At 37.0% G+C, this 13,806-nt stretch overlaps 3 protein-coding genes across 4 annotated transcripts; 2 read left to right on the top strand and 1 right to left on the bottom strand.

The window, feature by feature from the left end:
* Positions 1-200: 200 nt before the first annotated feature.
* On the bottom strand, positions 201-1,750 carry LOC140021092 (protein SOB FIVE-LIKE 3-like). The gene is made up of 2 exons (XM_072071824.1): positions 900-1,750; positions 201-787 (listed from the first exon to the last, which is right to left on the bottom strand). The coding sequence occupies exons 1-2, from the start codon at positions 928-930 to the stop codon at positions 321-323; spliced, it is 498 nt and encodes a 165-aa protein (XP_071927925.1). The 5' UTR covers positions 931-1,750; the 3' UTR covers positions 201-320.
* Positions 1,751-4,132: 2,382 nt separating this feature from the next.
* Positions 4,133-10,011, top strand: LOC113715332 (ASC1-like protein). Of its 2 annotated transcripts, XM_027239509.2 has the most exons (7): positions 4,133-4,465; positions 6,042-6,271; positions 6,569-6,724; positions 6,979-7,164; positions 8,197-8,381; positions 9,313-9,378; positions 9,568-10,011. In XM_027239509.2, the coding sequence occupies exons 1-6, from the start codon at positions 4,328-4,330 to the stop codon at positions 9,342-9,344; spliced, it is 927 nt and encodes a 308-aa protein (XP_027095310.1). In that variant the 5' UTR covers positions 4,133-4,327; the 3' UTR covers positions 9,345-9,378; positions 9,568-10,011. The 2 variants fall into 2 exon arrangements, with proteins under 2 accessions (XP_027095310.1, XP_027095309.1); XM_027239508.2 differs by having other exon boundaries at positions 9,313-9,614.
* A 637-nt stretch (positions 10,012-10,648) lies between these two features.
* On the top strand, positions 10,649-13,565 carry LOC113715397 (uncharacterized). Its single transcript, XM_027239579.2, has 2 exons — positions 10,649-10,855; positions 12,668-13,565. The coding sequence occupies exon 2, from the start codon at positions 12,690-12,692 to the stop codon at positions 13,479-13,481; it is 792 nt and encodes a 263-aa protein (XP_027095380.1). The 5' UTR covers positions 10,649-10,855; positions 12,668-12,689; the 3' UTR covers positions 13,482-13,565.
* Positions 13,566-13,806: the final 241 nt, after the last annotated feature.

Below are 13,806 nucleotides of genomic sequence, written 5' to 3'. Positions count from 1 at the left end.
AATGCTTCTTGGGCATTGAGAAGTATAATTTTACAAAGGCCACACTGGCAAAAAAAAAAATGGAATGCATAACGGGAAATCCAAGCAGTTCATCTTCCCTGTTCTTGCAGATCTATGTCCTAGATAAGCACGTACGGGGTATTGCATGATATATTAGTTACCTATGCTGAATGTATTATCCAATTGGACTAAGTATCAGGTATGGCAAATTGATAGCTGAGATTTCCTCCATTAGACGCCTTTACTTAACAATAGACAAAGACTGCAAACAAACCAGGAGGAAAACTTGCAAAAGATTTACATATTTGCCTTTCAGTGGACTAATTTTTTCTAGACTTGCCTTTACCTTGAAGGTTCTCAGTTGCATTCTTTGCCTTATGGCCCTGCTCTTTCTTCGCTGCTTTTATATCAGCAGGATATTGTTTTCTCTCTACCTGTTTGTCATGTTTCTTGCCTGAGGATCTTCTGTTGACTTTACCCTCAGCATGTGCAATATCATCCCTGCGATGGCTTCCCTCCTTGGTTCTACATGGTCCTCCTTGATGACTTGGACCAGAAGAGGCATCAGAAGCCATTGAATCATCACTTGCGGGATCGCCACCATCATCACTTGGGTAATCCTTGTAGCCTTTCCTTTCAGTGTAATTGTCGTCATCGTCATCGTCGTCATCATTTTCAGGATTGTTTTCATGGACGGGTGAAGCAATGTACATAGTCCATCCAGATTCACTGCTGTTACATTCTTCTCTGCCTCCAATATTTTCAGAAGGGTCGTCCATTACTGTCGCTAGTGGTGAAAAAAAATGAAAACAAGGAATGTTTCAAGGAAAGGTGAAGTCTTGAGTAGAAAACATATTAATTCCTGGACAATCTGGTATCTGCGACTAGTCAATACATACCTCCTCCGCTAAGGTGGACTCTGCCATGCATACGCTGGAAAGACTTTTCTCCTGATGCTGATGGAACATGAAGGATTCAAAGCAAGTCTCTTTGGAGTGCCAGCACCATCAATTCTCTGGCCTTTATTATGTGGAGACTTTGTACAAGACAAAATACAGGTGAACAGATCCCACAACCGAACAAGCTCTGTTTGATTCTTCTGTAAATTTGATTGCTCACTTGTAACACCTCACACCTGGAAATAATACCATCTTTACTCCTCTGCCCACCTCATAAATATACAAGGCAGCTTTTGAAATGGCATTTCAGATATGCCCCACTCGGGAGAATGTATAAGATCAATAATCACAAATAGCTAGAAGAGGGCCTCTACCTCCAGTACTCCTTTATCATTAATATTAAGCCTTTAATCGTTTGTCATGTACCAAGAGCGGCCTCTCATGTGAAATATACAGTGAACCCAACTGTATTTTGGCGTCTTCCATCAGGTTGATTGTTTCATTATGCTGTTTCTATTGTGCCCTTTTGCTTGCCTTTCCTGTTTGTCCAGTAAAGCAGGCTTGTGTCTTTTTTTGTGTTACTAGGATGACAGATGAAAGTTCCTCGGTAGAATCCCATAGCAAATAATTCCTCTTCCATATGGAATGGAATCTAAGTAAAGATACGAGTTAAAAGGCAGCCAATGCTCGAGAACTCTCATCTTCTGTAATTTTGGAGTGGAGTAGGGATTCCACTACCAGACTGCGACTTCAAGTGGCTTTACAGGAGTTACCATCACCCCCATATGCCCATATGATGGGAACTCTGAACTGAATGCCAAAGTTAAATGCAAGTCTCGGAGGGCTTTACTTGTCCATCATTCTCATTTCCCCTCCTAAATTTCTCCCTTTGGCTTCTTATTAATTTCTGCTTGGAACAAGACAAAAGAGAGGCCCCCCCTTTGAATTATTCTGGTAAGGCTATAATGCCTATCCTTTCTTTGATTGCTTCTTGACTTTTTCTTGGCTTTGGGCTCCATTTGAAGATAATTCTTGGAAGTTTTAGACAACGGGACAGCATTCCCTTAGCTGGGGATTCGATCCATTCATATTTTTTGTTTGTATTATGTGTTTCTACATTAATAATAGCAACAAAGCACCATGTGTAAGGATGCTGACAATTCCGTGTTTCATATGATAGTTTCATATGATAGTTCTTGGAGGAGCCCTTTACCATACAGCATCAATGACATGAGTGCATTTTCATGGCTTATGCCCCATCTATTTCTTTGTCTACATTTTTTTGAGAATAAGAAATCCTCTCATTTCTTCCCACGTAAAGCTCTGTAGTGTTTTTCAAATGGGTTCACAAGGTAGGGTCTAATTTTAAAAAATACACTCATTACAGGACAATAAATAATTTCCTATATGAAAAGGCACATGTTCAATAAGAACAAAAATCAAATAATTGGAACGAATGAAAAAGAAATCCCGCATTACAATACAAGTTTTCAAATCAAGTATAATAATACTTCCAAAGATTCTGAGGTACAATAAATCGGAAAGGTGTGGCGATGTTTGTAGTTTTTCTGACAAAGCATGAAAACTCAAGCTAGACTATCAGTCTGCTGTAATAATTTTACCTATAACATGAAGAATTTTCTTTGCACACATAAAAAAAAAAAATTAACAGTTTTTAAGATAAATTTCTTTCACTTTGATGTATTATTTCCAAACTATTTTTTTTTAGTTAAATTTGTCATATCAACTTTGAATAAGCCATGTAATGGTTGGGGGATGGGTCGGATGATAAGAAAGAAAAGAGTATAATGCAAGAACCTAAATTCGATACCTCCCATTTACATTTAAAAAAAAAAAATCATGTAATGGTAATTTAGGAGTAAAAATACTTGTTAGCATTTCATATGAATTTTTGTATCGATACTAGGCCGACATTGTTACATTGAAATTAAAAATAAAGAAGATAGATGTGACATTGAAGATCTCAAGGAAGCCAACTGAAATTATCATAAACCTAGTAGGAGGTTCTTGGAATTTTCTCTTCACAATTGCAAAACACAAAATTAAGGCAGTCTCGTAGGTTTTATTAATAGTATGATGTTAGAGAAAGCCTAGCTTAAAATTGAGATAGAGTAGAGTATTATAGTCCCAAAGGAAAAGATGGATTCTTTGGAACTGTATTAATGACTAATAAAAGGGTTTACCCTTTTTCTCATTTCCTTTTGAATATGATAGAATGGACAGCAGAAAGGGCTGTTACGGGAATAAAGTATGAAATTGAATTATTTTAAAAATATTTTTTGTGAAGGGAGTTATTTTGGCAAATTCTGTGTTTGTATGGATGATAAGTGGATTGACGATCTGTGCCTTCCACAGCTTCCTCTCATTGTCACTATTGGATCCAACTACGTTTTCAGGAAAGAGATTACCCAAAATTGGTGCAATTGCTAGAAAATTAAATATGGAACCAACCGCATTTAGGGTGTTGGCCACTATCAAAGACTTTAAGTCTTGATAGGACAAGAACTTGAGGATTTAAATCTTACCTTTCATTACTGTGCCTTTTCCAAAATCCATATGAATACGTAATGCAACTATCTAGTCCGATAGTAGTTCAGTTCTCGTCAGGTATTCAATTGGTCCAGTTGAGCCTCCCCTCCCTTTCCAAAATTCATTTGAGTACATAATATAATTGTCCAGTCTGATAGTAGTTCAGTTCTTGTCCGTGTTCAATTGGCCTAGTTGGCCTCCCCTCACTTAAAATATTATGCTAGAGTAGGAGTAGATGTTGTCTTTTGACCCCAAAAAAAAAAAAAAAATTAAATATGAAGAGAAGAGAGGCATAAATGCAAACTTTGCTTCTAACCCCTAAAGCTTTCAATTCTTACCCTAATTAGTGTTATCAATGGTAGATCTTACATCTTGGCTCTAGCCAAGTTGCAATTGAATATCCAATGGTAAATTAAATTCCAATTTTGATTAGTTATGATGATACATAAAGTGTCACTGTATATAGCATTAATTCTTGAATTTGTGTATTTCAAACCTATCTATTTGAAATCTTTTCAAGTAGAATCCTGTGCCAAATCACTAATCCAAACCCAATTCGACTGAATTGCTAGGTCAATATGGGCTCCAAGTCAAAGGTCAGATTGGCAATCCAAAATCTCATTATTGGAAAACCAAAATAAAACCGAGCCGTAAAAGCCGATTTCCAAACTACAAATTAAAAAGTAGTGGACTCCATTTACGAGTCTTCGGGAGAAGAAAAAAAATTAGAGGACCCAAGCTTTGTTCAGTTCTTCCATGCTTGTAGACGACCAATGCCTCTGATCCACTGCCACTCTCATCTCTGATACATCCCATTCAAATCATACATCTTGTAAATCCAAACCAATAATCATTTGATTTTTAGGACTTTTACTCTAATGGGTTTGTTGGAATCGGTGGTTTCCATGAATTGGGATCATGAATCTTACCCAGAGAATGAAGATTTTCTGGTGCTTCCTGTATTTGCCATCTTCTTTCTCTTCATTAGATTCTTTCTTGACAGATTCGTATTTGAGGTAAAGTTTTGATCTTTTTGAATGTTTCAGCTATCCATTGATTTGGATTTTGATGAGTGATTGTTTTTATGGAGAATAAGTTGCTTTTTTAATTGGCTGAATACTAGTATGAGCTTATTGCTTTTGCATATATTCATCTATTCCAGCTGAAAGTGTATGCTTCTTTTTTGTGTTTTTTCTTGTAATTAACTGAGGTTGATTTTACACAAGTGATGGTTTTTTATGTTGGATTGGTGCTTATTCTTGATCGATTTTGTTTGATTTTGATGATTTGGATTTAACTTTGTGTAACTGGAGTGAGTGGCTTGGACAAGTTTTTAGCTGAAAATTGGATTGATTTGCTTCAGACCTGTATTGAGTTTCAAGGAATGATTTTCGATTGGACTAGGTAAGTGTTAGCTTTTGAAGATGGAACTCATTCAAAGCAGGATAGTTTCTGTTTCAAGCTTATTGGCTTAGCTGGATTCTAGAATGCTGGTTGACAACTGGATTTTGCTATTTGTATTGGGAGCTAAGCTATTTAGTTGAGCAATAGAAGCTTGTTTAACTTTTAAAGCTGACTAGGTGAGGTGTTTGGAGTTAGATTACAACTTGCAATGCAGAAGGCTTGTGAATGTCATTCTAGAATAAACAAAATAGTTATTTTGTGGTCTGTGAAGGTTCTATGCTCTAAAGCTGAATAATGAGCTGGGGAGCTGGGTAAAATTGTAGGCTGTCCCCTTTGGTAGTACTGTAGCCTAGTGGGAAGTTCTGGGCGTCTAGTATGTATGAGATTATACCAGTTGTTAATGGATTCCATTCTGGTGCACTTACATGGGTCCTCAAATCATGGTTCGTGTAATATCTCTGTTCTGATAATCAGGTTTGGATGCCCTTATGGCTTCCCTTCACCAGTGCCTGTTTATCTTGAACTTTATGTTTCTATTTCCTTGCTTAAACATTGAGCTGTCATGATTAGGTTCCCTACCAAGTTAAACCACTAGCATTGTGATTAATTGTTGATTCAACTTTGCACTCATTGGTTTAGGTGTCTATCTTGTTTTAGTTATGCATGCATGATCTTTCCTTATTTTCAGTATCCTATCAACTTACTTTGGTTTTCTTTCGGAAAAATCTGTTATGACCATTGAAATTAGGGACCTCGATCACTAGATGGGCATCCGAAACAGTAAATTGGCAATTTCCATGTTTCAAAAATATGAAAATGGTGTTTGGAAACTGCTTGTGGTAGATTTGAGCAGGGATCAGCAGCTAAGAATTTTCCAAGATGATGAATGTGGTTTTTTGTCAGTAGCAATCAGAAGATGTACATGTCATATTTAAACCAGCAGTCTCCTAGAGTTTGGCCTAATGCAAGTTGACCACCTAATGCCTATTGTTTGGAGGAAGCTATTCTATTATCTTCTTTTCATGTGATTTGCATGCTGACTACTTGTTTCCTCACAACTTCTCTTAGTTTCATAAAAGAGGAAAGCCTTGCTCCATGCACTGGATAATTCTGTTTCTAGTCTTTCAGATCTTCTGTAGTTTCTTTGAATTTGTTCTGCGCAATCTAAAATGGAAGTACCTTTTGCAGAAAGTGGGCAAAAGATTGATTTTTGGAAAAGGGCATGTGATGCAGGAGACTGTAACAGATGAGCAGAGAAAGAAAATAAGGAAATTCAAGGAATCAGCATGGAAATGTATTTATTACCTTTCTGCAGAGTTATTTGCACTTGCTGTGACTTACAATGAGCCGTGGTTCACAAAGACAAGATACTTTTGGGTAGGGCCTGGGGATCAGGCCTGGCCTGACCAGAAGTACAAGTATGATTTCTTTGTACCTTATCTTTCACCTTTTGAGTTCTTAGTAGACAATAGCTTTATTGAAATTTTGGGGGAAGAGAATGATGACAAAAACCTGAGAGATAAGGGATGAGGAAGGCCCATTTAGCTGTCCTTCTCAATGATCTAAAAGCAAGATTTTTTTAATCTCAAATGACATTCATTAGGATTGACCATTTTATCTGCTGCTTTCCTGTTGTTCTGTTTGTTTGATCATGTTTTGACTAGAATATCTTCCTACTGTCAAATTAGTTGAGCTCCTGTCTTGTGGATATCCAGGTCAAAATTGAAGGCACTTTATATGTATACTGGTGGATTTTACACATATTCAATCTTTGCCCTCATTTTTTGGGAAACAAGGCGCTCAGACTTTGGGGTTTCAATGGGTCATCATATTGCCACTGCCATTCTTATAGGGTTATCCTACATATGCAGGTATAGTTCTAGTATTTCCAATCTCTGTCTAATTTGTTGGATTGCCATGCCATAATGTTTAAGCCTATGAAGCATTAGCATGTCTACCCTGTGATGATAATCCTTGTTTCTGAGTGAAAAAGTGAAAATTGAATATCAGGGTAATGTAAAATGATGATCAAGATTGAGAGAGAGAGACACACACACACGGTCAGAGAGAAAGAATCAGGGAGATTTTGACACAATGTTTGGTTGGTATATGTTGCCTCTTGCAGGTTTGCTCGAGTTGGTTCAGTTGTTTTAGCCCTTCATGATGCTAGTGATATTTTTCTGGAAATTGGAAAGATGTCCAAGTACAGTGGTGCAGAAGCTCTTGCCAGCTTTTCATTTGTCATTTTTGTTTTGTCTTGGATAGTACTTCGTCTTACTTACTTCCCTTTCTGGGTCCTTTGGAGCACAAGGTAACTTATTTGGATCCTTCTCCACATAGTTTTTATAACTGTCAACTTTTTGAAGGTTGCCTTGGTTTCAAGCAAAAATGTAGCTCATGCTTTTTATATAATCCCCACAACTTGAGCTGCTAGGGTTTTGAAACTTGATGGTAGCTGCAGCTAAAGAAGCAATAGGCGTTTGTGACCATTCATAATTGTGACTAGTTTCTGAATTGCTTTATCCACCATTCACCTTGGAGTTGTCAATTGACTATTGACTAGATTTGCTTTACGCATCCATAATAATATGTACATGCTGGGGCTAGGTTGCTACTGCTAAGTAGGGTGGGTCAGAGTGACGTTTGATCCTACTTGTGGATCTAATTGTCAAGTATTATGTAGTTTCCCAGGGAGCAGAGGTTGGCTCTTCAAGAAGGTCTTATTGATGTAGAATCAAGAGACCTAAATCATGTGCTGTCCAGTAAACTTTTGAATGCTTTGTTGAGGAAGTCAGGAATCACATGAATTATTGTGATTTGACCTTCCAAAATGCTGAACTTTAAATACTCTTAAGCGTCTGGGAATAGATATTCAGCTTTTAATGTAGCTCTACAGGCAGTTAGTTTGATATGTCAATTACCAATTTGTCTGAAAAATCATGAAAGCCTGTTGCCATTGGAATTTATTTATCCTAGTCTCTTCATTTTTTCCTTCGGTTATTTTCAGAATAGCATCTGCAGAAGTTATCCATGAGAACATGCATCTTTGGTAACATTGGCAATTTAATTGACTTGGCACTTCCTTCTCCACGTAGCATATCCTCTATTTTCCTACATAAGTTCAATTTCCTTTTTCTCCTTGCTCTAGCAAAACACTGTTTTCTGAATGAAACCTAGGTATATACAGGACTGACAAGTAGAACATTTTTCATTTGTTTCATACTTTTATGCTTGTTTCTTACTTCTCCACCTGACAGTTATGAGGTTATGTGTATCTCTGACTGACGCACAGTTTTACTGCCTTTTATTTGTGTCTTAATTCATCTGTTCTCGAAAATGACAGTTATGAAGTTATCCAGACATTGAATAAAGAGAAACACCAATTTGAAGGACCAATTTACTACTATATATTCAATTCACTTCTGTTTTGCTTGCTCGTTCTTCACATTTACTGGTGGGTACTCATGTATCGGATGCTTGTTAAACAAATCAAAGCACGGGGCCAACTCAGTGAAGATGTTCGATCTGGTAAGTGAAATTCTTCAGGAGAGAAAATGTAAAATTAGTTGCAATAAATTTGGGCAGTATTTATTTTGTTATCAATATTTTGTATGAGTTGTACTATGCCTGATGCTGACAAGCTTAAAGAGAGAGATACGTTCTTTAACTGGATAGTTACCTTGTCCTTCAGTGGAGACTGGATAGCTACCTGATGAAAAGCACATAACTGATTAATGATGAATATTTTTTACCCTGCTCAACATAAGGGACATATTCTAGGGTTAAAAAGACTTCTCAGCTGGCTGGAATAAGCTGTTTATGTCTACAACTAGTGCAGCCCATGGTATCTTGCTCATCAGGCTTTCACCAAAGAACTCTTAGCTTGCAGTTACCAACTTACTGTTGCTAATATCCAGTTTCTTGCTCAGTTAGTGGCATAATGAACTAAACCTACAGATAGTGTAATCTGAGGATGTCGATAATTTTGGAGAATGTTAAGAATCTTTCACTTGTCAAACAGCCGGAAGTATGGCTTCATCATCTTTTCTTCATTTTTCTGTTTGATCTCCGTCTTAGTTTATCTGTAAGTTTATTGAATAGGTTGTGTGTGAGGACTTCTGTTTCTGGTCACAGTTGCTTCAATGGGTGTGTTGGCTTTGTAGGTAGTTATAAGCTACAATTTTGTTTTCCTCAACGGAAAACATATTAGCATAATTATGTTTTGACATTTGAAGAGTATATTTTGTTGGTCATGGTATCTTATAACTTGGAATTCAAGATTATCCTTCTGCTGTGTGATCCCTTATTAGCTTGAAGAGGACAACGGAGAGCTTGGTTCTCCTATTTCTCTGCATGATAAAGTTATACTTGATATTATTAAAATGGCTTTGGTCTTCGCAATCTAAAGCAGCATCTCCTGTCCCTATAAACTTGGTTTATGTCTCTTTGCATTGCACAGATTCTGAAGGGGAAGATGAGCATGAAGATTGATCATGCCAGTGTTTCATCACTCTTTGGATCTCAGGTAGGTGGTTAATGATTTGTAAGCAGGAACGGAAATGCCCCAAGCTGATTCTTAAGGGAGTTCTCGAAACTTAATTGCCAAGGGAGGACTCGCCTACAATGTTTACTATTTCTCTTTTGATTTTAGTTCCATGAGAACTCCTGCTGTCCACCATCCCCTAATTCTTGTTGTAAAACTACTCTCTTCTAGGCATGGTTTCAAGAATTCAGAAATCGAAATCTTTTGGCTTACTTTTCTTTGAGATGGCTGCAACCAAACTTCACATGGATTTGATATTCAAGTGAGACACTTTGTGATTCGGAAATGCCCTTAAAATTGAAGGAATTTTGCACTTTGTGATCACTTGAGGAGACAGCATTGAAGAGGCCGCAATTGGCCAAATGGTGTTTCATTGTTACATAATATAGCTCACACCCTTAGTCATTTGCTTTCTGGTGCAGGGATGCTTTTCTATCCATTCTTGTTTGTAGAAGCACATGCAACCCTTCATTTTGTTCTAATATTTTGATACTCTACCACCCTGTTTCGCCATGAGGGCTCGTTCAACAATGGTGTGAGCTAATCGTGGAAAAGTTGTATTCCTTTATTAAGCAAATTTTGCTCCACTAATGGCAATTTGTGGAGTTTGTTTCATTCCTTTCTCCTCATTTGAACTATTATCAATACACGCTGATTCTGCACAATTTAACGCCTCAAAACAGACATAAGGATGATAAGTATACACTGTTTTAGAAGATGGAATCAAATGCACTACCATCACCAAGCAATTATCATTGAAAGGTTAGAATCTCGAAATGCGATAAATAATTTGGAACAAGGGGAATAATAATATATTTGAAGGTCAAGAGTGTACAAATACAATAGTTTCGAGGGCTGGCCTGGTTTTTTCACTTGCCCTTAGCTTCTTAATACTATTAACATCCGTTTGGATTAGTTATTTTTCGAGATGTTTTTGAAAAATTTTATTGCAGCAGAGTTTTCAGATGTATATTTTGGGATATTTTTAGAATTTATCTTGGAATATTTAAGAGTAGTAGAGTTTTTGAAATATATTTTGTGATATTTTTTAAACATTAAAAAAAATTTAGACTATTTTTTAGAGTATTTTTTAAAAAATTTTATAATTTTTGAAAAAATGGTGGATCCAAACTGAGAGTTTTAAAACGACTGGGCTGATTTTTTCTGGGCTAAGCATCGATTTAATGATTAGCCGGGCTTCATAAGCAATCCAACAAAGTTCCAATAGAAGTCAGACAAATCTTTTACTAGCAGGCTGACGAATCCCTCTTTAGTTGACTTTCTCCCCAAGCCGCTACCATCACCGCCGGTAGCAGGTAAACCCCTCCTCCCCCACTTTCTTCACATTAGTAGCAAGTAGTAGTAACTAGTTAGTACCTCCTCCTCCTCCTTCTTGAATCCGCTGGTCTAGCCTAGTTACTCGCTGACGGTGTCGTTTTCTACATTTAGCTCCGATTAAGTAAGTCTTTTCTCTATCATTTATCGGCACCCAGTAAGCTGGTCTAGTAGATTGATTTGTAGCTGTGTTGATGGATGTAATTTCTTGCAAGTTTAATTTGTCATTGCGGGTTTGGGTTCAGATTTGAGTGATTGTTTGTAGGATGGGTTAATGAAAAATTCGTGGTGGGAAAGTATTTTTTTTTTTTTAATTTACTGAATTTGTGAAACTTTGTTGAGAATAATCTATGAGGCATTGCTGTTAAATTAAAAGCTGGAGATTTCTATATATGTAGAGGTAACACTTGAAAATTGATACTCAGTATGTTAATGATCTCTGTAATCAGTAAAAATGGTTCTAAGCTGCACAATTTTAATATCCTCACCAATTATAGTAAGAATTTTGAGAAAGCAAAAATGCATAGGCTGCTTATGGGTTTTCGATGAAATTGGAATTGAACAGGAGTTAGTGTATGAACTGCTGTTCTGAATTAGCTGAGGTATTAAGTATGAATAGCTCAAGTTCCAATGATTTGCTTAGATTAAGAGAGACTTGTGAGAATTCTTCATTTTGGGATTGAGTAGTTCTAATAATTACCCTAACAAGAACCAATATAGGCTTTGTCCAATTCTTAGCAACCAAGTTCATCCTTTTTCTGAATAATGGATATGGAATAACACTATTGCTTGTGGTCGTCTCCAATGAATCGCCGACATGTATTCTTTTCTGCATCTCGTGGAAGAAGACACTTAGTATATATTTTGGCTTATACTTGTTAATGTAAAGCTAAAGTTATGGGTTTCACTAGGGGCTAATTAAACCTTAAGAAAGTATATTTAATTTGATTATGTATGGACTCAATTAGCCTTTTCAATCTTCAAGCTTGGTAATGTGGAGCTGAATCTCCACTTGAATTGTTATTCATGCCGCTTGAACCGGATTGAAGCCTAGTCGAGCTGTACTATTGTTTGAGCTCACCTGAGCTACTCACAAGCAATTCAACTTACTTGAGAGGCAAAAGCAAACCTTATTCTTGGATTTTAGAACCAACGCTTTCTTTGGAAATTTATTAATTACTAGGGATTATTAACTTATTGAGTATTAATTATCATTGTGGTAACTCTAGGTATGTTGAAAGTTTCAGCTTTATCCCACAGCAATGCCTCATGGGTGAATATACATTGACAGCAAATAAGACTGTGATAACATCAATGATTTTTCTGCATTGTGGTTATTATGAATTGCTTTTTCGATGGAAATGCATCATGTAAGATGATATGATTCTGTATGTCACGTTGAATTAATTCACTTGGGTTGTCCCAATAAACACGCTCCAATTCAGCATAATAATCATCAAGATACAATGTGGTGTATGAAAAATTGATGGATATGTTTTCATGACTCACGAAGTTCTTCCATGTTTATGACTTACTTTAATAAGACTATTCAAAATGGGAAAGCTTTACCCAGGCAAGGACTTGTAGTTACATTAGAGGTCATCATACCGTGGAAAAGAATGTTTTGCAGTTTCAGCTATGATGATAATGTAATACAAGCTTGTTCTGCATATTCAGTAGCACGAGTTCTCAAAAGTTGTAATAAAGTTAGAGAATCTCAACTCATTTGCTGCAAAAGGACTAATAACGGAGATTCCCAAACTTTGGCTGGGAAAGAATTTGTTTCCTTGAAATACAGATGGTTCATGCCATTTACTAGTTATTCTGTTTATTTGCTCGCATGTTTTTCCTGACAGATTCTGATCTTCTGAGCTTGTCCTTTCTGCTTGTATTTGAGTAATAATGTGGATTCCTAAAAGTAAGAAATCAATTGCAGTTTGTAGGACTTGTACAGAGAAATGGAAGATGTGATAACGGACATTCCTCCTCCTTCGAGGTTCTTCTTGGAAGATCTGAACATCTTTACTCCTCCATCACCTCCTCTTCCCTCTCCATTCCTTCTGTTCTCCATTTCCAACAATGGGAAACCTTTCCGCCCTTCTCTCCTTGTAGTTGCAATATCCTTTCCATCACTTCACTTCTTTCATCATGTATCCTCCAAAAAACGGATTGGAACTTTGATTCTCCCTGAGATCCCTTTCTCTGGCAACTCAGTCGAACCCTCTCTTAGAGATAAATCCTGTGACATATATGCCATCAATAATGCCGATGAGTCAATTGTTGTTGTGTCTGTCCAGTACCCTGTTACAGCAGAGAGATCTCATGCTGTGGCAAAGTTGCTGATAGGTGAGCAGATCAACCCGGAGAGGGTTTTGATTCTGGAGTCTGTTCAGAGTCGTAACTTCCGAGGTAAACTTTCAAGGGATGATTCATTTGCATTCAAGCTGGAGACATCCTTAGAAAGAAGCAGCAAGAACTCGCCGCTTATAACTGGATTGGACTATTTGCCATCAGGAAGCATGGTTGATGGCTTGGCAGCTGCTCTTTTGGTTCAATGTCAGTTGAGGAAGATTAGAGGGAGCCTTTGTCTTTCATGGCCCGAATTTGGTTTTTCATCAAATTCGCTGATTAAAAATATGCTGCTCAAGGTCTTGCCTGGAATAGAGCTTGCTAGTAATAGCAATGATGAGGATTCATTTTTAAGGATTGCTCGTGAAAAAGATTATCTTGATTCTGAACTGTATACATGAAATAATTAGTTCCTAAGCTTGTTTTGTACGTGAAAATTGCCATTTTGATCATGCCTCTTTAATTTGGAAAATCTTCTGACTCAATACTGGAGTAACACTTGTTGTCAGCTTTATATTACCGTAACTTCAAGTTGTTCCAATTCAGGGCTACATGTGTCAATGTGCGTCAGTGGATTGGATGTTATATTAAGCTGCGAGCTCTGGGAAGAGTTTGATAAGATGTGCTACCATTCCCCTCGAAATGTCTTGTTCGAGCTCTTTATTAGATCCTTTTGAACATCTTGTTTCTATTAAATGGTGAAGAGACATCTATTGTCTAACATAA

This window comes from Coffea arabica, chromosome 11e (genome assembly GCF_036785885.1).
Source record: "Coffea arabica cultivar ET-39 chromosome 11e, Coffea Arabica ET-39 HiFi, whole genome shotgun sequence".
In the NCBI taxonomy this organism is placed as follows: Eukaryota; Viridiplantae; Streptophyta; class Magnoliopsida; order Gentianales; family Rubiaceae; genus Coffea; species Coffea arabica.
The sequence above is the reverse complement of the archived record's forward strand: the minus strand, read 5'-3'. Positions and strand labels throughout refer to the sequence as shown.

What these genes read in the sequence shown, in the direction of transcription:
- LOC113715332 (XM_027239509.2), top strand. Translation starts at nt 4,328, where the DNA reads ATGGGTTTGTTGGAATCGGTGGTTTCCATGAATTGGGATCATGAATCT. An exon ending in TGGCCTGACCAGAAGTACAA is followed by an intron (nt 6,272 to 6,568) that starts GTATGATTTCTT and finishes GTGGATATCCAG; the next exon opens with GTCAAAATTGAAGGCACTTT. An exon ending in CAGTGAAGATGTTCGATCTG is followed by an intron (nt 8,382 to 9,312) that starts GTAAGTGAAATT and finishes TGCATTGCACAG; the next exon opens with ATTCTGAAGGGGAAGATGAG.
- LOC113715397 (XM_027239579.2), top strand. Translation starts at nt 12,690, where the DNA reads ATGGAAGATGTGATAACGGACATTCCTCCTCCTTCGAGGTTCTTCTTG.
- LOC140021092 (XM_072071824.1), bottom strand. Translation starts at nt 930, where the DNA reads ATGCATGGCAGAGTCCACCTTAGCGGAGGAG. An exon ending in AGTCCACCTTAGCGGAGGAG is followed by an intron (nt 788 to 899) that starts GTATGTATTGAC and finishes TTTCACCACTAG; the next exon opens with CGACAGTAATGGACGACCCT.